Source organism: Cebus imitator, unplaced genomic scaffold (assembly GCF_001604975.1).
Source record: "Cebus imitator isolate Cc_AM_T3 unplaced genomic scaffold, Cebus_imitator-1.0 Scaffold543, whole genome shotgun sequence".
Lineage (NCBI taxonomy): Eukaryota > Metazoa > Chordata > Mammalia > Primates > Cebidae > Cebus > Cebus imitator.
The window spans coordinates 768,687-793,822 of record NW_016107858.1 but is presented as its reverse complement, the minus strand read 5'-3'; the positions used below and the strand labels follow the sequence as shown (position 1 = coordinate 793,822).

Sequence of the window (25,136 nt, the reverse complement as noted above, 5' to 3'; positions counted from 1 at the left end):
AAGATAAAAGAACAATTTCCATGGAGTTCTCTTTGAAGAAGGCAAGTATATGTCACTTGGCTGTTCAGAAGTGTCTGCTCCTGTGAATCCAGAGAAAATGCTGTCTGATTTGTGAGGAAAAAGAATACAGAGGTTTCACAAGCATTGTCATCAACTAAATATATGGTACAGTAGTTAGAGCCTTGGATGTGAAATCAGGGAGTTAGTTTTCCCATTGACTTATGTGTGACTTTGAACAAATCCCTCATTTTTCTCCAGTTCTCCCATCTATAAAGTAGTAAGACCACCTGCCCTAACCACTCATCATGGTGTTTCAGCCTAACAGGTTAACCGCAAAGTGCTCTGAACATCTCTGAGAATGAGAGATTACGTCGCCCACCTCTTCTTGTATCTGTAAAACTACTCTCTCCCTACCAGACCAAATTCAGCCTTCGTAATGTGCTTGATCAAGGAACAAAAAGGAGTATTTTGTACATCTGTCTGGTTCTGTTGTTTGGGTTTTTGTTTTATATTAGTTTTGAAAGGTAATGCCTCTCTCTCTTTGGTGACAAGACAGTAACAGTGATGACAATTGTAGAAATGTAGGCAGAGGTCCCCACAGGAGAGTAGGGAGATGGATGGTGTGAGTGCTGACCTGGGCTAACCCATCCTCAAATGTCTGGCCTTCGATATGTTTCCTGGCTTCCTGGCAGCTTAATTTTCTTCAGCTATGAAATAGTGTTGGTGGAATAGCTACTCTGTCTGCCTTGGTGAAGATTACTTGCTCTAGATCAGAGGTTCTTAACCTCATGCATCCCATGTGCTCCTTTGGCAGTCTAGTGAAACAGAGGACTCCCTTGAGAATGTTGTTTAAATGCACAAAATAAAATACATTGAATTAGAAATGAAATGGAAACAGTCATCAAAATATTAATTGTAACAGTACACAGTATATGTTTCTTTATAACACATTAAATAATGAAATGTAGCTGCAGCTCTAATGATACTGTAATTTTTGAATTAGTGTATATGTTATGCCAAGGTATCTGCAACAGCTATGTGACATGAACATGTCTTGTGGTTTCTATTGGTGACAAGGTCACAGAATTGCGAATACTAACAGGCGTGGTTACTTCCATTCACAATTGAAGGCCATGCTAAGTTTTACTTAGAGGTTAGTCAAAATGAACATCTGAGTTTTTCCCAGCAAGTTCACAAACATTTTCCCCTCCCCCAAGTCTATCCACAGACCTCTTGGGAGTCAATGGATCCCAAGTTAAAAAGGATGAGTTCGTGGCCTTTGCAGGGACGTGCGTGAAGCTGGAAACCACCATTCTTAGGAAACTAACACAGGAACAGAAAACCAAACACCGCATGTTCTCACTCTTAAGTGGGAGTTGAACAATGAGAACACATGGACACAGGGAGGGGAACGTCACACACCGGGGCCTGTCGGGGAATGGGGAGCTAGGGGAGGGACAGCATTAGGGGAAATACCTAATGTAGGTGACAGGTTGATAAGTGCAGCAATCTACCATAGTACGTGTATACCTATATAACAAACCTGCGTGTTCTGTACACGTATCCCAGAACTTAAAGTATAATAAAAAATAAAATAAAAAGAACTCTTACTCTAGACCAGCTGGAAAGTTATGTTATCTGATGACCATTTGCATTTTAGGCTTTGCAGTATCTTTTAGCATCTCTGTCATGCTAAGAACAGGAGCATAGAGGAGACATGAAACAAAAGTCCATTTCACAACCGGCGGCGACTGTTATTGGTTGTGGAAAACGTTAAAAACGATGATTAAAATGAGGCTTTTGTATCTGGTGGCTTTTGCTTTTCTAAACTCCCAGTCACCCGTTAGCATGGTTAGTGGGATGGACTTGAACTGCAGCGACCCTATTGTGGACTTCTTGTATTTTGAGTTTTAGTGGTTTTGCCTGCCTTCTCCATTTTAGACCTAATTGTTTTCTTACTGTTTCTTTTTCCAAACATTGCTTTGGCCACAGGGCACTGGGGAATGAGTGGTTGTCCTTGGAATCAGTATGAATTGGGGTATAAAGTTGTCTTTCCTCTTATCCCTATGGGACTGAATGTGGGACTAGCTGGTGTCATTTCTACATTGACCTAAACATTCTCATCTGTTTGGGTGGCAGAGATCATTTTTGGAAAGTTCTTCTGTGTCCCGATGTAGAAGAAATAGCAAATTGGACATATTGAAAGGTAAAGAACATGATGATAAGTTAATTGTGATGCAATCTAAATATGTTGGATTTTTGCTTCTGTTTCTGTAGGGCCTCTTGTAAGTTAAAACTACATTGATTCATTATTCTAAGAATTCTCAAGGCCAAAGTCATCAAACTAAATACAAGTCAAAAATACAAGAGCAGTTACTTTACACCTTTCCATGAGCGGGCACTTGTGCAGTAACTCATTTCATAGGGCCAAGGAGAAAGGCAGGTGGGGAGAAGTTAAACAGGTATTTATCATGTCATCGTTGGTTTGTGTGAAGGCAAGGTAAAGGTGGCAATACACGAGCCCCAAGCTCATTATAATACATGGATCAAACAGCATTGATTGAGTTTCTACCGGGTATCGGGTGCTGAGAGGAGGAGCAACAGTGCCCTCGGAGAGTGTTCTGTCTACACGTAACAGGATACGGTTTTGTGTTATAATAGTGTGATTACACTGCGGGGCCGGGGGGCATGGAGGACATACAGAGGAGAGTTGCTGATCAAAGAGAATTTCACAGAGAAGGGACGTTTGTGCTGAAATACTCTTCTGGGCAGCCATTATTCCAGATGGTGATAGTCGAAATTCATTTTTGAATCCTTGAATTTTGTCAGAACTCTTCAGCTTGATGTAAAATTGTATTTGCTTAAAGTTAGCTATTAAAAGGTGACAGATGTATTTTTACCCCATGCGTACTAAAATGTACATTAATATTTGCTTGGACCAAGTTTTTCTTTACATGCCCATTGCATAGTTTACTTTTCTCCACGTTGAGGAAAAAGTGGTTTGGTTTTTCCTATTGTGTACTTTTTCTGAGAGGAATCCTTTTAGTAGTCAGTGTGCCAGAAGTGAAGAATGAGCTAGGAATGCAGTCCTGAGGCCTTTTAGTTCCACATTCTAAGTTTGATACTATGCCTTTTATGGAGTAGTGGTCATAGCATAGAAATGAAATTTGTTAGACGTGACATCGTTCTAATAAACTGGACTTCTTAGAGCAGGGGAATGGGAAAGCATCATTGGAAGAGTTGAAATTGGAATCGTAGAGGTGACTCTGAGCTGGGTTAGATTAATTTGTGAATTTATTTAACAACTTTATGGCATGCCTCTCTAGGAATCCTTTTAAAGATTCCTAAATAATTTAGCCCTAAGACAGTCTGCAGCTTGTTTCTCCCTTGCCATTTCAAAACTATCCATTCTGGGCAAAGAGGGAGGCTCAGTGTCATAATTCTAGTTTACAAGGACTAATGTTGGAAATTGTTCTGCTTGGCCAATACTTAGTGTTTTATTGACTTAGCCAGCTGAATTCAGCACAGCACATCACACACAGTAGGCACTGAATCAAAGGAAGTCATCTGGCCACACTATTCACCTCTAAGTTCCCGCAAAAGTGTATAAAAAGAGATTTTCTTGCTGGATGTAGGGCTGTGGTTGAGAGTACGGAGGAGCTGTGAATGGTCTTCATTTGTAAATTCAGAGGGATATCTGGAATTTTGTCTCTTCTCACCTTTACAGTCAATTTTCATATCTCTACACTAATAAGGAATGGGAAGAAGCAAAGTTATGAGGGGCTTCTTTCTACTAAATTCCCAGAATTCTAAAAAGTAGAAAACTTGATTTGCACTTTATATTTCTCCAGCCTCTAAAAATCAGATGTGTAGTTAGCAAGGAGGAAAAGCCACAGAGCCTTGAACTGGCTACAGATCAGCTATAACCCTTTAAAAATTGGGAGTTGTTTCCATTTGTATGGGGGATGACAGTTTCCTCTTTAACTGATATTCTGGAATAAATAAGAAACCTGTTTTTCTCTTAAGATATTCATTGACAAATTGATATTGTTGATTTTTTTAAAAATCTGCTTAGGATTTTTTTTTCCTCCTCTAGACAAGGGTCATCTTTGAAAAGGGGGTTCCTGGACGCCTCACCTCCAGGATGAGCACTGCAGTGTCGTGACCCTTGGGGTTTTGGTGAGTATATTGATGGCTGATAGCACTGGAGCACATGCCTGGCTTAGAAGGATGATTTTAGGGAAAAGCTTCAGCTTTTATTTAATGACTTTTTTTCTTTACATCACCCAACCCTTAGCCCCTGCCCTTGGTCACCACCATTTTACTGTCTGTTTCTGCTGCCAACTTTTGGATCCTGTGGTATTTGTTTTTCTGTGCCTGGCTCATTTCACTTAAGGAACTGTCTCCAAGTTCATCTACATTGTTGCAAACGACAGGATTTCCTTCTTTTTAAAGGCCGAATAGTATTGCATTGTGCATAGATAGCACATTTTCTTTATCCGTTCCTTGTTGATGGACACTTAGTTGATTTCCTATCTTAGTTACTGTAACTAATGCTGCAGTGAACATGGGAGGGCAAGTAACACTTCCACATACTGATTTCATTTCCTTTGGATAACAACAAATGACTTTTTAAGCAAATACCATGTGCTAGGCACTATAGTAATTGCTAGGTATACAGAGATGAGTAAGTCAGTGGTGGTCCCTACCTTCATGGAGCGTATGGTCTAGTGGGACAGATGAATATTACACGGATGATCACATAAATTACATATATAATTACAAAGCATGAAAAATGTTGTAAAAGAAAAACCCTCGATGCTTTAAAAAGAATGTAATGGAAAATTTCATGTAGATTGATGGCAGTAAGGGATTCTTCTCTTCTGAAAAAGAGACGCTTAAGCCAAGACGTCATTCGTTCAACAAAATGGTTCAAACTCCATGTGAGAAAGTTGAAGTTGAGGGAGAGAGGTGTCAAGAATGACTTCCAAATTTCTGGCAGGAACAACTGGGTGGTTAAAGGAGCCATTTATTAAGATACGGAAAACTGAAGGAAAAAAGTTTTAGGAGGAAGGCCATATACAGAATTGAAGAATTCAGTTTGATCCTGTTGAGTTTGAGACATCCGGGGAGATGTCACGCAGGCGTGTACAGATGTGGGCTGGACTTGCAGATTTGGGAGTTGTTGGCATGGAGAGAACTCAGAGAATGAGAACAGAAGAGGACCCAGCATAGAGTCCAGAGGAACTCTAAAGCTTAGACATCAGGTGAAAAGCGGGCCTGCAAAGGAAGCAGATGAAGCAGGCTGGAGCGCTGGGAGGAAGCTTAGGAAGATGAGGTGTTATAGAAACCAGGAACGGACTTACAAGAACGAAGTGAGCAACTGGCAGAATCTAAGAGATGGAGTAAGATGAGATTAGGAAAGTGGACAGTGGTGACCTTAACAAAAATAGTCGGTGGTGGAAGTTGGTTTACAGTGGTTGAAGGATGAACGGCAGGTGAGGAGGTGAACACCGTGTCTCGTCAATTCTGGAGAAATTTGGCTCTAAAGAGTAATAGAATGCTAGACCTGGGTTTTGTTCTGCTTTTTTTTTTTTAAACACTGGAAGATTCTACAGCTTGTCTGAATGCTGATTATAAAGATCCAGTAGACAGAGGGAGTGGCCAAAAGGGAGAATGAGAGCTCTCCAAAGGCTGGCAGGGTTATGCCTAGCCCGCCTGTGGCTGGACTGACTTTTGGGAGAAAGTGGGTTATTTTTTGTTTCTGTAATAGAAAAGAAAGAGGCGATGGGTACTGATGGAAATTGGTTTGTGTATTTAGCAATGAGAACTTTCTCCCTGGCGACATCTCTTTCTGTTAAGTGCTGGGCACGTCCAGGTACTGGGACTGGGAAGGGAGGGAGGAAACGTGGTACTCAGGAGATGCAGAAGGGATTTTGAAATGGCTTCAGGCACGATGAGCCGGTGTGCTTGCTGGAGAGTGGCAGTAGCCATGGCAATACTTAACACTGGAGTGCTTACATTATACTGCTGAGCGCTTTCTATGAGCCAGCTCACCTGGCCCACCAAGAATCACTTTGACAGGCACTGCAGTGATGAAGAGCACAGACTTTGGGGCCAGAGCGGCCCAGAGTGCTGGTTAAATGCCCGCTCTACCACTTACCAGGGTGTGAACTTGGGCAAGTTAACGTTGCAGAGACTGTTTTCTCATCTCTGAAATAGAAATAGTAGCGGCACCTGCCTCCTGGGGTCGTTGTCACTGGGTTACCATGTTTGCACAGTGCTCACAACAATGCATGGCACATAGTAAAAATTTCAAGCATTAATTTAAGTATAGAAGAGAAAAACATGGTGTAAGTAGATCTAAGGCTTTAGGAGATGTAGTTTTCTTGGGGAAAAAAAAATCTCTCTGGCTCTAATGATTCTGTGGAAGATCCTTTCCAGCCGTTAAAGGTTAAACAGTTGAACACGAACCTCCTGAAGAGCCCAGTTTTATTCTTTGGAATTATATTTTGTCAGATGTTTTTTGCTCAGTCATTTTTTTATCATCAGAAAGGCTAAAAGTAGGGACAACTTATTTCCTTGGATTAGGGATCGAAAAACCTAGATTTGGATCCCAGTCGCTGGGTGAGCCCACATGCTTATTTCAACCTCTGTGCTGTCTCTCCCTCCATAAAGCCAGGAAGATGGCTTCAAGGAAAGGGCCAGGGTCTGAGGACAGTGATTGGAAACGTGAAGGAAGCCATTCACACCCCATGTGCTCCATTCATTCATCCCTGAAATGCCTGTCAATCAAAGTCAGGCAAATTGTGAGAAAATGAAACTGTATGTGGAAGTACTTCAAAAATAAAAGTGTTTTATGTTCACAGCGTTATTATTAGAAGTAATCTTTGCTACCAGCTCATCATAAATGCTTGGCAGATTAATGAGGTGATTTGATATTTGTAATGTTTTGAGTTTCTTTGGAAGACGTGTGTAACACACATGCCAGGTGTTTCTGTTCTGTGAGAACCTAAGTCACAGAGGCTCTAAGTACATTCTTAGTACACCACGTTGAATATTATAGAAAAACCAAAGAACTTTAAAACAACGTTCTTGTCTTCTAAGAATGTAGCCTTCACAGGGAGATAAAATATACAGCCAGGATTATTCAATACGACATGTGATGGAGTGCTAGAATACATAATGCAGACAGAAAGTTCCAGAAGAAGTTACAGAGGGGGACTATAGAGGTGGTAACTGCTCTTCTTTTCCTGAGGTAAATGTTTTCTGATGGCTTTGTCCATGTAAGATTCATTTCCTACTTCTATTTTCCCAGTGATTTCTAATATTCAGTGAGAGGTTACAAAATGGTTTATGATTATATATGTCGAACTTGACAACCACAGTCCGTTTCTTAGTCTAAACCAAAAAAAAAAAAATAGCTGGAAGATGGTGGGGGATAAAAATACACAAGCTTAAATAAAATCAAGACCCAAATGTTTTTTAACATGCTCTCTCCTCAGGTCAACATAGAAACATTCATAATGTTTTATTCTAGTTCTTTTTCCTGACTTTTTTATTTAAAGAGGAAAAAATTTAATTGGGTGTACTCAGAACTTCCATAAATTTCTTTCACCATCCCAGGTAAAATAGCTGGGATTATTGCAGTTTTTTAAACAAGGAACTAGACCTTTAACGCTTGACAGTGATCAGAGTGCCACAACCTAGATTATAATTGATCCTCCCAGTTTTAGCCCAGCTTCTCCATTCTCTCAAAGCACATGTAAGCTGCAACACCTGAGCTGTTTCTAACTCCCTTTGGTTCTGTAGTCACTAGTTGCGCCCCTAATACCCTCCTCCTTCATTCCTATACTTTGCCAGTAAGATACTAGAAGATGGACGGGAGTTGGTAAGGGGATAGTGCTTACAAGAAAACCGTAATGGAATTGCCCTGGGAGGGAGCAGAGACTTAAAGTTATGTCTTGGTTTTACCTGAATTCACCTAGGCTTCCCTAAATAAAAGACTTTCTCATTTGTTCTCTAGCTAGGTTTGCGAATATATTCTTGACCTTTATGCTTCAAATTAGCCTTGCAAATTGGCTCAAAAAATATCAGCGTTCAAAGATGTTCTTTTACTTTCAGAATTATGGATCATTCCCATGCTTACCCATGCCTGCAGTCCCTGTCGTTAGGCAGTGAGAACACGAGACACATACTTGGCATAATTTAATAGAAAGATCATGGAAATCGGGGCAGAACTGATTGTATTTGGTGTTGGCTCAATATTTGATTTCAGAAGTCCCTCCTCTAATGTCCCCACACCCCCAAGGCCCTGAGAGTATAAACACAGATTAATTTGCATCATGGTTTGAAATTGGGGGGTTGTTTTCCATCAGAGCTGAAACACCAGATAGTCACTGTGGATCTGCAGTACCTAGGGGTGTCAAAGCATTGTTTTGAAAAAAGAAAGACCCAAGTTTTTGAGAATTTTGTATTCAAAAGTACAGAAGTGTAAGGGAGAATACATAGCTAAAGAGAACACTGCCTTTCTCACCTGCTCACCCTTGCCTGGTCCATGCTGCTTGGGTGGGAGGCGTGCATGCTTGGCAGGAAGTCCTAGTCTCCCTTCAGCTGGTGTGGCCCCTGAGCTTTTGTCCACAGTGGGAGCATCACTCTTTCCTTTCACCCTGATAGAATGGAGGCATGGTCTAGCTGCTTCGCTGAGTTGGCTAGTGCTTCACCTTGATCCTGTTGTAAGGGTGTTTTATGTCTCTGTTTTTGCTCCCAACTTCTTTTGGGTGGCCTTTTCCTGTAGCGTGCCCTGGAGATGCGAGATTTTCCTTTGGCAGCAGGAGGCACGCCCCCGGAGAATGCTGGAGCTGCAAGGGGAAAGGATCCACTTCCACAGCAGAGAAAAACAAAGAGGAAAAAGACATACAGGCAGCCAGCGCTAAGGGACGCACCCAGCAAGCAGTGGGCCAGTGCCACTGCCCCTAGCAGCCCGAGAGGAACTCGGTGAGCCTGTCCCGTCTGTGACTGCAAGCTCAGGATTTCAATCAATGCATTCCAGTAACCCTAAAGTGAGGAACTCTCCGTCAGGAAACACACAGAGGTAAGGGATAGGGCCTCTTCCTGCAGCCCCATGGGGATGCCACAGGCACACCCTGAATTGGTGAAACAGCATGTTGAATTAGAAGCAAATGAAACCCAAATAAGAAAGGAAGAGAAAACAGACTAGTAAATAGTAACAGAAGAGTAAGCAGGATACAGTGTAATCAAAGCACGCCTTCGTTATTCTTTTGTCCATCATTCCCTGACCTCTCCACCCACTTCCCTGCCAAAGCACAAACAAGGACTGTGCAGAGACCAACCAGTCCAATCTGCCCAAGTTGGCAGACAAGGAAACTGAGGCCTGAAATGGTGAAGGAGGCCTCACGTCTTAGAACTAAAACATTCCCAGGACTCCCGCTGTGAGGCTTTTTCCTCTGTTTCACAGTACGCAAACTGTTACTTTAAAAGAATTTTATCCACACTCCCTGAGGGCAGTGGTTGGTTTCTCGGCTTTGGTGTAATACTGCTTGTTGGGAGGGATTAGTATCCTGGAGGATTTCCCTAACCTGACCGTCACCGGCTCCCGTGCTCCTCGGGACCTGCTTGTATTTTCCAGTAGGGAAGTGAGGCTCTCCTACAGCTGTTCCTTGTCGTCAGCCTGGGGGTGGGTGGTATTTTTATCTTAACGATGCCTGTTTACTCTGAGCTAGTCTTGGTGTAAGAGTCACTTCTCTATGTACATAGAAACCGCTGTCCTTTATTGACAGAAGCCCTGGAGTTGGGTCCCCATGTGACTCTAGGGTTCCCGAGACCTGGCAGGCCGCTCTGCTGGATCCTCCTCTCTGCCGATAGCTCTGAGATGGGAGCAGGGGTGGAGGGGGCAAGCAAGTGGCCCAGGTGAATCATGGGGTGGTATTTTAGTCCTCAGGGTCTCCTTGACCCCCAGTAGAAACCGCCTCTCCCTGATTGGTGCTGACCAGCTGTATCTGGTGTCTGATCTTCCTTTGTTATTCGTTTCTTTTAGTAGCCCTAAGTCAAAGCAGGAGGTGATGGTCCGTCCCCCTACAGTGATGTCCCCATCTGGAAACCCCCAGCTGGATTCCAAATTCTCCAATCAGGGTAAACAGGGGGGCTCAGCCAGCCAATCCCAGCCATCCCCCTGTGACTCCAAGAGTGGGGGCCATACCCCTAAAGCACTCCCTGGCCCAGGTGGGAGCATGGGGCTGAAGAATGGGGCTGGAAATGGTGCCAAGGGCAAGGGGAAAAGGGAGCGAAGTATTTCCGCCGACTCCTTTGATCAGAGAGATCCTGGGACTCCAAACGATGACTCTGACATTAAAGGTATGTCTATAAGATCTTTGAGACTCAGAGGGAAGTAGGTATTCCTGAGGGAAGATCTCTGACATTTGACAGAGGCCAGAGAGCCTAATATCAGACAAATGGGGAGAGTAGATGTCAAATTCAGGAGTTCTCACCATTTATGATGGAACTATTCCTTCTCATTTTGCTAACTGAAGAATAGTTTGGAACCTCCTAGTTGAGCGGTTCTTACCCTCGAGGATGCAGTGGTTTAGGGGTTATGGCAGGATTATTTCACAGGCCTAACCCTGTTCTTTTGCATGTTTCTGACCTCCATGCTGTTTGTACTTTAGTTCCAAGCCAGCTGCTCTAGTTCGTCTGTGCCAGCGGCCCCCACTGGGGTAGTTTTTCTGGTGTCCCCTTCTCTTCTCCATCAGAGTAATCCTCCAAGGCTTGGGTCTTGTGTTCTCTCGTTGCCGTAATCCTCCAAGGCTTGGGTCTTGTGTTCTCTAGTTGCCGTTTTGCCAGACTTGCAGACCCAAGAGGAAGCCTTAAAAGCCCTGGCAGTGGTGCAGATTCATCACCGCTGATTTCAGTGTAGCAGGAATGAGTGGCTACCAGATGTGTAGAGATTTGACAGACACCAAAATGGAGTGAGCCAGGAAGGATATGGGACCAACAGCTGGAGTTTTAGGCTTTTTTCCTCCTATATAAGACCAAAAGTCTTCACCGTAGGCCAGAACATGAAGTTAGTATTCAAGGAATAAAAGTATGATTTTCCAACCCAAATTAGAAATGAAAACCTGGGCGATTGTTCCTGCGCACTTCCTCCCCTCCTCCCTCAAGTGTTTTTGGCAGGCCTGCTGTGAATGCCAGCACTGTGCTGGGGTGGGGCATAGTCGGTAAGATAGATATAGCTGTTGACCTCAAAGATTTGAATGCACCTAGAAAGCTGATCATTAAACAGTTACAGTAAAATGTGATGAATGCTGAACGAAGTGAAGTTACGAGGGCTGTGAGATCCACTATCATCTGTGGATCCGTCCCCAGAGGGCTGTGAGATCCATCCCCAGTTAAGTCTAGGAGGTTTCAAAAAAGTTACCAGGAAGTAGGGACATTTATGCTAATATATGAAGGAGGTGTAATAGAGAGGTAAGGAAGTGGGGGAGGAGTGCTTTATGATTAGTCATTTCAGAGAGAAGAGCGTTTGAAATGTTATGAGTAGAAGAGGTTTCTTCTTAGCAAGGTGGTACTTCCTTGAAATTCTCAAGGTGGCTTTGTGTTGTGATGCTGTAAATGCTGGCAGAAGAAAGGAAATTGTATTCTTTCTATGACGAGTCCTTTTACTCTTTTAGAATGTAATTCTGCTGACCACATAAAGTCCCAGGATTCCCAGCACACACCACACTCGATGACCCCATCAAATGCTACAGCCCCCAGGTCTTCCACACCCTCCCATGGCCAAACTACTGCCCCAGAGCCCACACCTGCTCAGAAGACTCCAGCCAAAGTGGTGTATGTGTTTTCTACTGAGATGGCCAATAAGTAAGTTGATGCTTGTGTCTTGCTGTTGGGCAGGGCTTGTCTGGGGACTTAAACAATAAGTTCTTATTGTCATTGCAGATTGATAATTTATTATCACCTAAAGTTAACAGTATAGAAAGAGATAAAACATAAAACCTCCCCAACACAAACTCCCCCAGAGGCAACCACTGATAATACATCTTTTGCTTCCCTTTCAGAAATTTTTTGTGCTCATGCAAATCTTATACATATATACCTCTTTTTTTTGAGATGGTCTCTCTCTCTCGCCCAGACTGGAGTGCAGTGGCAGACCTCGGCTCACTGTAGCCTCCACCTCATTGGTTCAAGTGATTCTTCTGCCTCAGCCTCCTGAGTAGCTGGGATTACAGGCACCTGTCACCACGCCCAGCTGATTTTTTGTGTTTTTTAGTAGAGATGGCATTTCACCATGTTGGCCAGGCTGGTCTCAAACTCCTGGCCTCAAGTGATCTGCTTGCGTAGGCCTCCCAAAGTGCTGGGATTACAGGCGTGAGCCACCATGCCCAGCCATATATACCTCTTTTAATCACAGATTTAAACACAGAAGAAATTGATTGCACAATATACACTTTTCTGCAACCTACTTATTGTTTTCTAAACACAAGTAATATATGTCCATTCTAGAATTATTAGAAAATACAGCTAAGAATTAATATCTCTGGAATTCACAGAGATAACCACTGTAAACATTTTCGTATATAAATTTCTAGTGGATGGATGAAGCAATTGGTTTTGTCAAAATTGTGATTTTACCCTGCATATGTTTTCTGACCTGTTTTACTTAAAAAGTGAACCTTGATAGCCTTCAGCGATCACTAGGTGTCGTGTGATTCATCTGCCCCTTCTTGGGTTGGGATTTTGAACTCAGATTCTGTATGAAACACCTACCATCGTGGATTGGTTTAACAAGAAAATCTTGGTTTTTGTTTTTTAATGCCTCTTTTGGGATTTGTTAATGGCTATCTTTTAATTTTAGAAGTTTGATGTTAATGGTAAACATACATAATGAAACATGTTTCTCTTCATTTCTTCTTCAGCATTTCTGGTGGTTATTTATACTCCTTCCTCTTCCTTACAAGTTCAGTGTGGGGTTAAAGTGCTTTGGAATTACAGTTAGTGAAACAGAAGTGAGCTCTAACGTGTGCCGTCTCTTCTGTCTTTGCAGAGCTGCAGAAGCTGTGTTGAAGGGCCAGGTTGAAACTATCGTCTCTTTCCACATCCAAAACATTTCTAACAGCAAGACAGAGAGAAGCACAGCCCCTCTGGTATTTCATTTCAGAAACTGAATAATGGTTTAATGATTCTACAGTGACTGCAAAGGAGAGGGGGTGGTGAATTTAATTGATAGGAAGGTAGTCTTGATGGTATGAGCTACGTTCTTGGCATTGAACCTAATTCTGGCATTGTGGAGCGTTAGGCATATCACACTATACTAGCTCTTTCTGTGAGAAAGCTAGTAGATTGATGAATTACTAGGGGGAAGAAGATGCAAACTAAAAGAGGAGCTGTATAGATGTCTTAGGTTTCCTTCATGTAACCGTCTCTGGGAAGATCTAAATTCAGACCCTGTGTTCAGAGCAGATTTTTTTTTTTTTTTTTAAATAACACGAGCTAGTTGAATTATGAAGAAAGAAAAGAAAAAAAACAACAACTAAAACTTCTGGAGTACATGATGACTATCATAATCAGAGGCTCAGCGACTTTCGAAATGATTCCTATTTATTTCAAAGTGATAAGACCATTGAATGCTTTTAATTGCTTGATACTTGTAAAACTATAATAAATGTTAATCTGTGTTCTCTCTGGATCTTCAGCACCTGCTATAAACTCTATTAGGAAAAGCATACAGTAGATGTTTTAATGCATGTAGTTTACCAAATTGATCCAAAAGGTATTTCTTCTGTCTAGCACTGTCGAGCATTGCACCAGATGCTATGCCGGGGGGGCGGGGGGGGTACTAAAAGGTTCAAGACACAGTCCCTGCTTTCAGGGAACATAAATCTAATACTGGGATCCATCTTAAACATGGGAAAAGTTAATTGATAGTAAATTATCAAAGTGACAATTCAAGATAAAATAGGTGACCACGTCTTTCCTATTTTGTTTATCAGAAAAGTCACCATCTTTGTAGACATAAGTAGAGCTTAGGCCTTTCTAAACTTAGAAAAGGAATTTGACATTCCCCATGCATCTTGACTACCCAAGGGTAGAAGATACATACAATTATATGTAAAATGCTCATTGTCCTGGTACAGTGCAACTGAAACCAACCTTTTATTGACTTAACGGTAGTTGTTAATATAGTTATCACCTATACCTTCTCTGGAACTAAAATGAAATCAGGAAAGGAGTTAGGAATAATCCATTATTCCACATCTAAATGTTTTCTGCTGTCGTGGTTTCCTTATATGAAATCACTACCCACCTGCAGCACACAAAACCTGATCAACAAAACCAAACTTAAAATGGCACTGGAAGGAAAATCAAGGTGACCTCTACACTCCAGTTAGGAGTTGTGGACATGAAATAACACTTTTGACTCTGCAGAGTCATACAGGATTCAGCCAGTCTTACCCACACAGCTCAATACCTATAGACAGAAGTGCATGGATACCTCCAAGTCAAACATTTATATATGTATTCCCAGAATGTAAGTACTCGAATATACGTTTTCATGTATATACAATACAAATTGTTCATATGCAGAGATACACGTAATTACTTGTTTACATATTTGCATACAGGTAAACATTCCAGAGAGTAGGTGAGGCGGCAAATAAGAGCCTTAAAGGTTTGGAAATATGGACTGGATTAAGTGAACAGGAAGGAGCAGATGAACACCAAAAAAAAGGTCTGGAGAAAGGTCTTTGGTGAAAGGTCTCTGAGACAGTTTGTAGACGAAGCCCTCTGTTCTTCAGTGCCCTCTTACATCTTAGCAGTGCCACTGGTGTAGACGCGGAACATAGGCAGCCCTCTCCCAAACATTCAGGGTGTCCGTGTCACCTATTGTAGGTGAGTGTGCTTCACCCTGGACTTCAGTACAGCGTTGGAGGCAATTCTCCAGCGTGTTAAAAAAGGGCAGTCTGCTGTCTATTGCAAAGAGCAGATCAAGAGACACCATGAGTTAGATAGCCTCAGATTTCTCCCCAGAAATTATCTCACTACGGTTAACATACAAATTCTTATCAAACATGCAGTCAGCTATCACGAACCCAAAACAGAAACCGGAGATGTCAGGCCCCCTGGAAACTCCAGGAGGGGAGCGCCTCAGTAGTCACCCTGCCGGAGGAGACGCTGACATGAGCAGCCTTCTTCTTGCTTCCTTGACTGGTGGATTACAGAGCTGCAAGTGACTTACGCCTTCTCTTTCACATGGCAACGTCAGACCTTTTGATTGACAATGAGAAGTCTACATACCCAGTTGTACTTTCAGGGAAAAGAAAAAGGTGTTAGGTACAGCCTCCCACATACCGAGAAACTAATCTCTCTCTGAATCAGAAACACATAGTAGACATGTGATATCAAACCTGTTCCTCAAAATAGATACTCAAATGTATTCCCTTTGGCAGAGTGGCTCTCCTCTGGCATACTTTTTAAGTTACTGAAACCTAATCTTCAGCAAGGGAAGGAGGATGCCATTTGACAGTAAGCTTAAAAAAAAAATCAAAATGTCTTCATCTCCAAAAGGGGGTTGTACATGAGCAGTTTCTACAGCTAGTGTCAGTGTAGATCTGTGTGACTGGGGACAAGTCCTTCATAGCATATCTTGCTCTTTTAATTGCTCTTCTGTTCACTTTACCAATGATTTTTAAAATCTTTGTTTATCTTCAGATCACACAGATATCCGCCCTTCGGAACGATCCGAAACCTCTCCCGCAACAGCCCCCAGTTCCAGCCAACCAGGACCAGAATTCTTCCCAGAATGCCAGAGTGCAGCCAACTCCACCCGTTCCGGCACCAGCACCCAAGCCTGCCGCACCCCCGCGTCCCCTGGACCGGGAGAGTCCTGGGGCAGAAAACAAACTGATTCCTTCCGTAGGAAGTCCTGCCAGCTCCACTCCACTGCCCCCAGATGGTACCGGGCCCAACTCAACGCCCAACAATCGGGCAGTGACCCCTGTCTCCCAGGGGAGCAATAGCTCTTCAGCAGATCCCAAAGCCCCTCCGCCTCCACCAGTGTCCAGTGGCGAGCCCCCGACCCTGGGAGAGAATCCCGACGGCCTATCTCAGGAGCAGCTGGAGCATCGGGAGCGCTCCTTACAAACTCTGAGAGACATCCAGCGCATGCTTTTTCCTGATGAGAAAGAATTCACAGGAGCACAAAGTGGGGGACCCCAGCAGAATCCTGGGGTATTAGATGGGCCTCAGAAAAAACCAGAAGGGCCGATACAGGCCATGATGGCTCAATCCCAAAGCCTAGGTAAGGGACCTGGGCCCCGGACAGATGTGGGAGCTCCATTTGGCCCTCAAGGACATAGAGATGTGCCGTTTTCTCCAGATGAAATGGTTCCACCTTCTATGAACTCCCAGTCTGGGACCATAGGACCCGACCACCTCGACCATATGACTCCCGAGCAGATAGCATGGCTAAAACTGCAGCAGGAGTTTTATGAAGAGAAGAGGAGGAAGCAGGAACAAGTGGTTGTCCAGCAGTGTTCCCTCCAGGACATGATGGTCCATCAGCATGGGCCTCGGGGAGTGGTCCGAGGGCCCCCCCCTCCTTACCAGATGACCCCTAGTGAAGGCTGGGCACCTGGGGGTGCAGAGCCGTTTTCCGATGGTATCAACATGCCACATTCTCTGCCCCCGAGGGGCATGGCTCCCCACCCCAACATGCCAGGGAGCCAGATGCGCCTCCCTGGATTTGCAGGCATGATAAACTCTGAAATGGAAGGGCCGAATGTCCCCAACCCTGCAACTAGACCGGGTCTTTCTGGAGTCAGTTGGCCAGATGATGTGCCCAAAATCCCAGACGGTCGAAGTTTTCCTCCTGGCCAGGGCGTCTTCAGTGGTCCTGGCCGAGGGGAACGCTTCCCAAACCCCCAAGGATTGTCTGAAGAGATGTTTCAGCAGCAGCTGGCAGAGAAGCAGCTGGGTCTCCCCCCAGGGATGACCATGGAAGGCATCAGGCCCAGCATGGAGATGAACAGGATGATTCCAGGGTCCCAGCGCCACATGGAGCCTGGGAATAACCCCATTTTCCCTCGAATACCCGTTGAGGGCCCTCTGAGTCCTTCTAGGGGAGACTTTCCAAAAGGAATGCCCCCACAGATGGGCCCTGGTCGGGAACTTGAGTTTGGGATGGTTCCTAGTGGGATGAAGGGAGATGTCAGTCTAACTGTCAACATGGGATCCAACTCTCAGATGATACCTCAGAAGATGAGAGAGGCCGGGGCGGGCCCCGAGGAGTTGCTGAAATTACGCCCAGGTAGCTCAGACATGCTGCCTGCTCAGCAGAAGATGGTGCCGCTGCCCTTTGGTGAGCACCCCCAGCAGGAGTATGGCATGGGCCCCAGACCATTCCTCCCCATGTCTCAGGGTCCAGGCAGCAACAGTGGCTTGCGGAATCTCAGAGAACCAATTGGGCCCGACCAAAGGACTAACAGCCGGCTCAGTCACATGCCACCACTACCTCTCAACCCCCCCAGTAACCCCGCCAGCCTCAACACAGCTCCTTCAGTTCAGCGCGGCCTGGGGCGGAAGCCCTTGGATATATCTGTGGCAGGCAGCCAGGTGCATTCCCCAGGCATGAACCCTCTGAAGTCTCCCACGATGCACCAAGTCCAGTCACCAATGCTGGGCTCGCCCTCGGGGAACCTCAAGTCCCCCCAGACTCCATCGCAGCTGGCAGGCATGCTGGCGGGCCCAGCTGCCGCTGCTTCCATTAAGTCCCCCCCCGTTTTGGGGTCTGCTGCTGCTTCACCTGTCCACCTCAAGTCTCCATCACTTCCTGCCCCGTCACCTGGATGGACCTCTTCTCCAAAACCTCCCCTTCCAAGTCCTGGGATCCCTCCAAACCATAAAGCACCCCTCACCATGGCCTCCCCCGCCATGCTGGGGAATGTGGAGTCAGGTCAGTATGCTTGCATCCTCACAGTTGGAGCTTGTAGCTGGAGACCGCTGGAGCCTGATGCGGTTACTTTAAGAAAACTGGTGTTTTGAGTACCTAGCCAGAGGAGGCAGCCTTTGTTGAAATGGACATACCTGTGGCAAGGTGCATAATGAGTACTTCCATGGGGTTATGCAGAAGTGTCCAATCTCAGCAAAAAATACGTATGTCAGATGGGATTGTTCAAAGGGGAAATGGGGAATATGTGTTGGGTTCAACCCAGAATAATTTACATTTGCACAGTGAGCACATGCAATAAAATGTCTTAACAGTGGATGAATGTGGCTTCTTTAAATACTGGACCCACTGCAAGGGGCTTCCCTTGGATCGAGAGATTCTGGGTATAATCCTCAACAGAGAGAGGAAGCTGCTCTAAGACTTGCATGGTTCTCGTAAATATCTGTTGACCACAAAAGCCGTTACCAAAATCCTCTCCTTGGTAGAACACTGTTTACACAGAGCAGCTACAATTTAGGAGTATTTTCTTCCTGGGAGAGATTCTTGCTGATGATGATGGCTTTGTGAATGGGACAAGAGGTGGTCAGTGGAAGTAGCGCCGAGATGTAAATACTAGGTTGGTGCTGTCTCCACCTGAGAAAGACCAGGATCAGAGCAAGGTAGAAGATTTACCCTACCAAGCTAAAGCGTCTCTCTGTGGGGTAGCGGTTCACTGAAGCAGTGCAGCGGAAGAGCCCCCTCGGACCTTTTTGGTTCTAACGTCTTGGTTGTGGAAATTAAGGATGTGTGTAGCATGATGTCATTAGTACCTGGGGTTAGATCACTAGTCTGGCTTCGTGGCACACTAATACCTCAGTCGATTTCTAAATCGTGATTGGCAAGAGATCCACTTATTTCACAACAGTCGTCTGTACACCGTATTTTCCCCAAGCTTGAACTAATATTTCTAACACACTCCTGGTGTGTTCGTCTTCACATCTGCTGATCTGTCGCCCGCATCACGCGGCGGTCTCCCTCTGCACTCACATGGAGCTTGACTAGAAGATTGATGATTTGTGTCTGGGGTCTAATAATACTGTCCTGTTCATCTGTCTCATTCCTGGCCTTGCTAGTTCATAATCAGAGGGCCCAGCAGCCTTCGAAAGGAATCTAATTCCCTGCCCGTTTTATTTTGCTTCCTTTCAGGTGGGCCCCCGCCTCCTGCAGCCAGCCAGCCTGCTTCTGTGAATATCCCTGGAAGTCTTCCCTCTAGTACACCTTATACCATGCCTCCAGAGCCCACCCTGTCCCAGAACCCACTCTCTATCATGATGTCTCGAATGTCCAAGTTTGCAATGCCCAGTTCCACCCCGTTATACCATGATGCCATCAAGACCGTGGCCAGCTCAGATGACGACTCCCCTCCAGCTCGTTCTCCCAACTTGCCATCAATAAATAATATGCCAGGTAAGAAATCAGAAAGGCAGGCTGTGGAGTGAGTGCTAGACCCAAGAGAAACCTCTGGAAGCATTTTCTCAGTGGCTGTACACCTGAATAGGTGGAAGTTCAACAGGTAGAAAACGGTTCCGTCTAAAGTAGTTTCAGCGGAATGGAAGTGTCTTGGCTAGAGGAAGATAATTTTTTATTAGCTTGATTACTTATTTGTTTGTAAGAAAGCAGGTTTCTTTATAGTTCTGATGCTTCTGTGTACCTGGGTGGTTTTGAGGGCGTGTTGTTTTTGTTTGTTTTTTCTCCTTTGGTCCTCCCGTAGCAATATTGAGAGCAGTTTCTTTTTAACAGGCTGATTGGAATGTCTTTAGTTCTCAAGTGTTTTTCCTGGAAGAGTAGCCTCAAACCACAAGCAGGCACAGGATTTCAGACAGCGGAAAGCCCCTGTTTCCTAGAGCAGACTTTTTTTGAGGACTCGGGAGATGATAAAATCCTTTCCTTCCCTATGCTGTCTGTTCACCCTCATTCCTATACTCGCCCCTCCTCTCGACCCCCGCCACCTGACTAAGGAACGTGCTCAGGATGGTGAAAGTGATCAGCAGAGACCGTGACTTTTCAGCCATGAGTTTCTGGTTCCATTTCTATTCTGATTGTCACAAATGCTACTTATTTATCAGGAACTCTAGTTAACCCGGTTAGTACATGTTCCAGGGACAGCATAAGCCCTATACCACACTCAGTGGTAATTCCACAGGGACCAAGTACTTCGATGTCCCAGAGACTGTACAGAATGTGTTATTTTCCGTTTCTATTAAAAGTTATTTCTTGAACATTTTATGTAATCTCGAGTTTTAAATGCTTTCTCTTTAAGGCACCATAAAATAATGCCAAATGCCAATTGAAAAATGACCTGTTTAGTTTCTGTGTTATGATTTCTGATCATTGGAATTGTAGAACTGATTAATTCTCTGTCTCCAAAAGGACGTACTTAAGTCATTCAGGCAAATTGTTTTCTCCTGTATTAAATGCCTCCAGTGAGGAAGATGAAACTCATTTGTGTGCTAATTTATAACTTTTCACACATGAGAATTTCTCCCTTGCTGTCCCCTACACACTCCTAAATCACAGTTTAAGACGCAATAATATATGTCTTGTAGAGCTCTTGGTTTGTGTGTCCCCAGATGCATTATGATCTTAACTCACGGCAGGGATCGTGTATGGTGTGTTTCCCCAGCGTTGTACTATGCACATTGGATGCACAATGGTTTTTTTTGTTAATCTATTACAGTTTTTCTGAGTTGATTTTTGGTTAAGTTGATTCCTTTGGTATCTTTATTTTTCTAGGAATGGGCATTAATACACAGAATCCTCGAATTTCAGGTCCAAACCCCGTGGTTCCGATGCCAACCCTCAGCCCAATGGGAATGACCCAGCCACTTTCTCACTCCAATCAGATGCCCTCTCCAAATGCCATGGGACCCAACATACCTCCTCATGGGGTCCCAATGGGGCCTGGCTTGATGTCACACAATCCTATCATGGGGCATGGGTCCCAGGAGCCACCGATGGTACCTCAAGGACGGATGGGCTTCCCCCAGGGCTTCCCTCCAGTACAGTCTCCCCCACAGCAGGTTCCGTTCCCTCACAATGGCCCCAGTGGGGGTCAGGGCAGCTTCCCAGGAGGGATGGGTTTCCCAGGAGAAGGCCCCCTTGGCCGCCCCAGCAACCTGCCCCAAAGTTCAGCAGATGCAGCACTTTGCAAGCCTGGAGGCCCCGGGGGTCCTGACTCCTTCACTGTCCTGGGGAACAGCATGCCTTCAGTGTTCACAGACCCAGATCTGCAGGAGGTCATCCGACCTGGAGCCACCGGGATCCCTGAGTTTGATCTCTCCCGCATTATTCCATCTGAGAAGCCCAGCCAGACGCTGCAGTATTTCCCTCGAGGGGAAGTTCCAAGCCGTAAACAGCCCCAGGGTCCTGGACCTGGGTTTTCACACATGCAGGGGATGATGGGCGACCAAGCCCCCAGAATGGGACTAGCACTACCTGGCATGGGAGGTCCAGGGCCAGTGGGAACTCCGGACATCCCTCTTGGTACGGCTCCATCCATGCCAGGCCACAACCCCATGAGACCACCAGCCTTTCTCCAGCAAGGCATGATGGGACCTCACCATCGGATGATGTCACCAGCACAATCTACAATGCCCGGCCAGCCCACCCTGATGAGCAATCCAGCCGCTGCCGTGGGCATGATTCCTGGCAAGGATCGGGGGCCTGCTGGGCTCTACACCCACCCTGGGCCCGTGGGCTCTCCAGGGATGATGATGTCCATGCAGGGCATGATGGGACCCCAACAGAACATCATGATCCCCCCACAGATGAGGCCCCGGGGCATGGCTGCTGACGTGGGCATGGGTGGATTTAGCCAAGGACCTGGCAACCCAGGAAACATGATGTTTTAAGCTGCTAAGATTGGATGTGCCGATCCTTGTCAAGATGAGATTCCAGGTCCTGAGAGCTGCTTTGAGGGAGTTCCAGGAGTACTTAACTATTGGTCATGCAATAGGAGAACAGAGACCCGAGGGCTGCTGTGGGGGAGGGGGGAACTCGAGAATGTATGGATTTACCTGAAAACAAATTATTCATTTAATCAACAGGTGTGTTTTTTTTAAGATTTATTTTTTAAAAATTATTTTTGTGGACTTGGGTATCCCATGATGGCACCTACTTTTGCGAATCTGTAGCCGTGCTTTGAGAATTGCCATCGGTCATGTGTTGCACCGTTCCCCGTATGTTTACGTCCTTCGGACTGGCTTCTCCCAGGATTCTTTTCTGTTTTTGTTTTTTGATTTGGGCTTTATTTTTGTGTGTACTGTACTATATTGTAAAAGGGATTTTAGCAGAGACTTTAGTCTTTGGGGCCACAGGAGAACAGGAATGCTGGGCTGTTTACTTTAGGTGGAGAATCCATCTTCAGACCTTCGGACTATTTTCTTTCAACGCCAGTGTATAGACAAACCAAACTATGACCTCAGAGCAGAGTATTAATGAAAAGCACAAAAAAAGGAACTAAGTTCAGCGAGGGGTGGGGGGAGGGGGGAGATTTTTCTTTTTAAGAATAATGACGCTTAGGACATTTGTTTTCAGTTCAAGTGCTCTTCAGCACCGTCTGTCTCCCCATGTACCGACCCACTGGCACGTTTTTCTCTGTTTGCCCTCCCATGTTGCTGTCTCCTCAGTTAAGTGTTTCCTTCCCTTGCGCCCCCCGCTGGTGACCCTCTGCTTCCCTCTCTCTTTCCCTTTGGCAGCTGCAATACACAGTGTTATTTTGGGGAAATAAATCTAGCAAAGCCTCGCCTAACGTGCCGAGCGTCCTCCTGGCTCTGGGAGGGAAAAGGTCTGTCCTTAGGATGCTCTCTGATCTTTTTTTCCCCTTAGTCTTTCTCTTCCCCATCGTAGCCTTCCTGGCCCACCTTCTTTTCTGTTCTCCTTTTATTAGGAGTTCCCGAGTGAATTTTTATTAATGTGGGAGTGGAACAGATGCTAAAAGCTATCCAGGATTTTGTTTCTGTTTGTTTTAAATTCTGTGGTTCCTTCCCTTTCCTCCCCTCCCATGCGTAAGACGTTCTGTGTAACCTCCATTAAATTTGGTACAAAACCACTCGCCAGAGCTGTGGTGTCAGAAAAATAAAATATATTGTTTCTTACAAAACTGAACTGTCTTTTCTGATCATTTGGATTCCTGATAGTTTAGTACTGGGCATACGGGTTACCATGTGACCCGGAAGCGTAGTCTCTTTGGATTGGAGTTGATCAATAAGGTGATGGTTACAGAAAGCAAATGAAAGTACCTTCTCAAATAAAGCATATTCCATGCTGTTAAGGACTAACTCCTCGTTATCCTGTACTGTTCCTGTCTCAGTCATGAAATCCTAGTAGCAGCAGAAGAGCAACTGTGATCCCATTGCTGAACTTTACCTCTAGGGCAATTAATGGTCTTTATTAGGAAAGTTTGTGAGAACCAATTTAGTGGTATGAAGTAATTAAAAGGCCAAAGGTTGTATGTTTAGTTATTTGAATAAGCTATGAGCGGTCCCTGGGTCTCGTTAAGGTAGAATATTATTACTATACCTGCAAACTATGGGTTTCCACAGTCTGGGGGTTTCCAGGGTCCTTTCCGCCTTCCCACCTCCTCACCCACCTCCGTCACCTCTGCTAACCCTACTCAGTTTTTGTGCGCTGTTCATTTCCCGCCACACACATCTTCAGCACATCAGTGTGTATCCTGCAAGGTATGTATCTAATGGACTCGCTGTTGTGCTTCTGTGCAGTTATTTCTGTTCTGGTGTGTGTATTTCTTTGAGTTGTTGTAGGTGTTTTTAGCTCAGTGAGTGGGCGTCTGTGTGCGTGTTTGTTCTTACGTGAGAGAATCTAAGCGAGGAGCAGCAGGTGCACAGTCATCTGCAGACAAACCTGTACAAATTGGGCTCCGCTGGTGTTTCGCAGTCTGAGCTTTTCTCTCTGACAATTGTTTTGGAGAGACGTTTTCTCTCACTCTTCAGCAGCACTGTCTTCTCAGTAACACAGGTGCCCCGGACAACAGAAAATGTGGAGATGAACATTTGAGTACCTACTCCACCAGTCACCTCCTTGCACTTTTATCTCGCTGATTTTTAAGGGGCCCTATGAAAGAAGTGGTAATGAGCTCATTTGCAGATGAGAAAGCTGAGCTCCCGAGTTTCTGATTCAATCTGATCTATTCTGTTGTTGCTGGGTGATGAAATTTTCATGTGGTAAGCAGGATAGTAAAATGAAGATGTTGTTTCACAAACTTAGCCATGTTTCTGGGTTCTCTGGCTTTAAAGTGTTTAGATGAGAACAGACTAACAGCCAAGCATGGGCTGCACAAGATGAGAACCTGAAGAAAGGGTCCCACCTGGCACTTGTCCACTGGTCTGGCTCTTGGGTAGCTCCCCTCCTTGCCGTACCCAATAGTGTTGGAGTCACTAATGGTGCGTGGTCCTGTCGTTACTCTCCCGCGCAAGGAGTCAAGGCATAAAAGGTACCCACAGAGCAGAGCAGATAACCACGTAGAGGGCTAGCAAGAAACCTGGCTGCTGCTGCGGGCCGCTGGATGTGCGGCACTCCCCCGCAGCCCCCTGCTGGAGAGCTTGCGGCAGTGCAGATCCATTTCCAAACACCCCATCATAAATTTTGGAAAGCTGACTTTCCAAAATACCCCATAAATCTTCCTTCACTTTATCAGCATATGCCAGCATTTCATGACGATAATCTCTGACAAGCCAGATTTACTTAGGGTCTACATATGATAATTTTCATTTACTAAGATTGTTACAAAATAAAATCACATTTTGAGAAGCTGGACTGTGTGGAGAGCTGATGCAAGATTTTTTTTTTTAATTATACTTTGGGCTCTGGGGTACATGTGCACATCCGGCGTCCTGCAGGATTGTTGTGATGCAAGATTTTTTTTAAAATCAGTGAAAGTGATGAAGATGTTTCAGTTTAACATAATCCTGTGAAAGCCCAGCCAATCTCCTCTCCTTCCTTTCCTGAATTTGGGGACTGAATGGAGGGAATGCAGTAATGACTTGTTCGCTTCAGGGGTAACTGGTGGAGGGAGTGTGGGTCATAGCATTTTTTTTTCTTTTTTTTTTGAGACAGAGTCTCACTCTTGTTACCCAGGCTGGAGTGCAATGGCGCGATCTCGGCTCACCGCAACCTC

At 45.0% G+C, this 25,136-nt stretch overlaps 1 protein-coding gene across 5 annotated transcripts in view; it reads left to right on the top strand.

Annotated features, from left to right (window-relative positions):
• BCL9 (BCL9 transcription coactivator) overlaps nucleotides 1–23,102 on the top strand; it is an 86,472-nt gene extending 63,370 nt beyond the window's left edge. Inside the window, exons 1-9 of one of the 5 annotated variants that reach the window (XM_017515208.2) lie at nucleotides 2,104–2,206; nucleotides 4,097–4,179; nucleotides 8,798–9,094; nucleotides 10,058–10,374; nucleotides 11,688–11,877; nucleotides 13,061–13,160; nucleotides 15,727–17,968; nucleotides 19,148–19,408; nucleotides 20,735–21,880. In XM_017515208.2, the coding sequence (XP_017370697.1) occupies nucleotides 9,042–9,094; nucleotides 10,058–10,374; nucleotides 11,688–11,877; nucleotides 13,061–13,160; nucleotides 15,727–17,968; nucleotides 19,148–19,408; nucleotides 20,735–21,852 (4,281 nt within the window). In that variant the 5' untranslated portion in view covers nucleotides 2,104–2,206; nucleotides 4,097–4,179; nucleotides 8,798–9,041 and the 3' untranslated portion in view covers nucleotides 21,853–21,880. Of the gene's footprint in view, nucleotides 1–2,103; nucleotides 2,207–4,096; nucleotides 4,180–8,797; nucleotides 9,095–10,057; nucleotides 10,375–11,687; nucleotides 11,878–13,060; nucleotides 13,161–15,726; nucleotides 17,969–19,147; nucleotides 19,409–20,734 lie in introns of those variants that run through there. The other 4 variants (XM_017515211.2, XM_017515212.2, XM_017515207.2 and 1 more) reach the window with 4 other exon arrangements.
• Nucleotides 23,103–25,136: the final 2,034 nt, after the last annotated feature.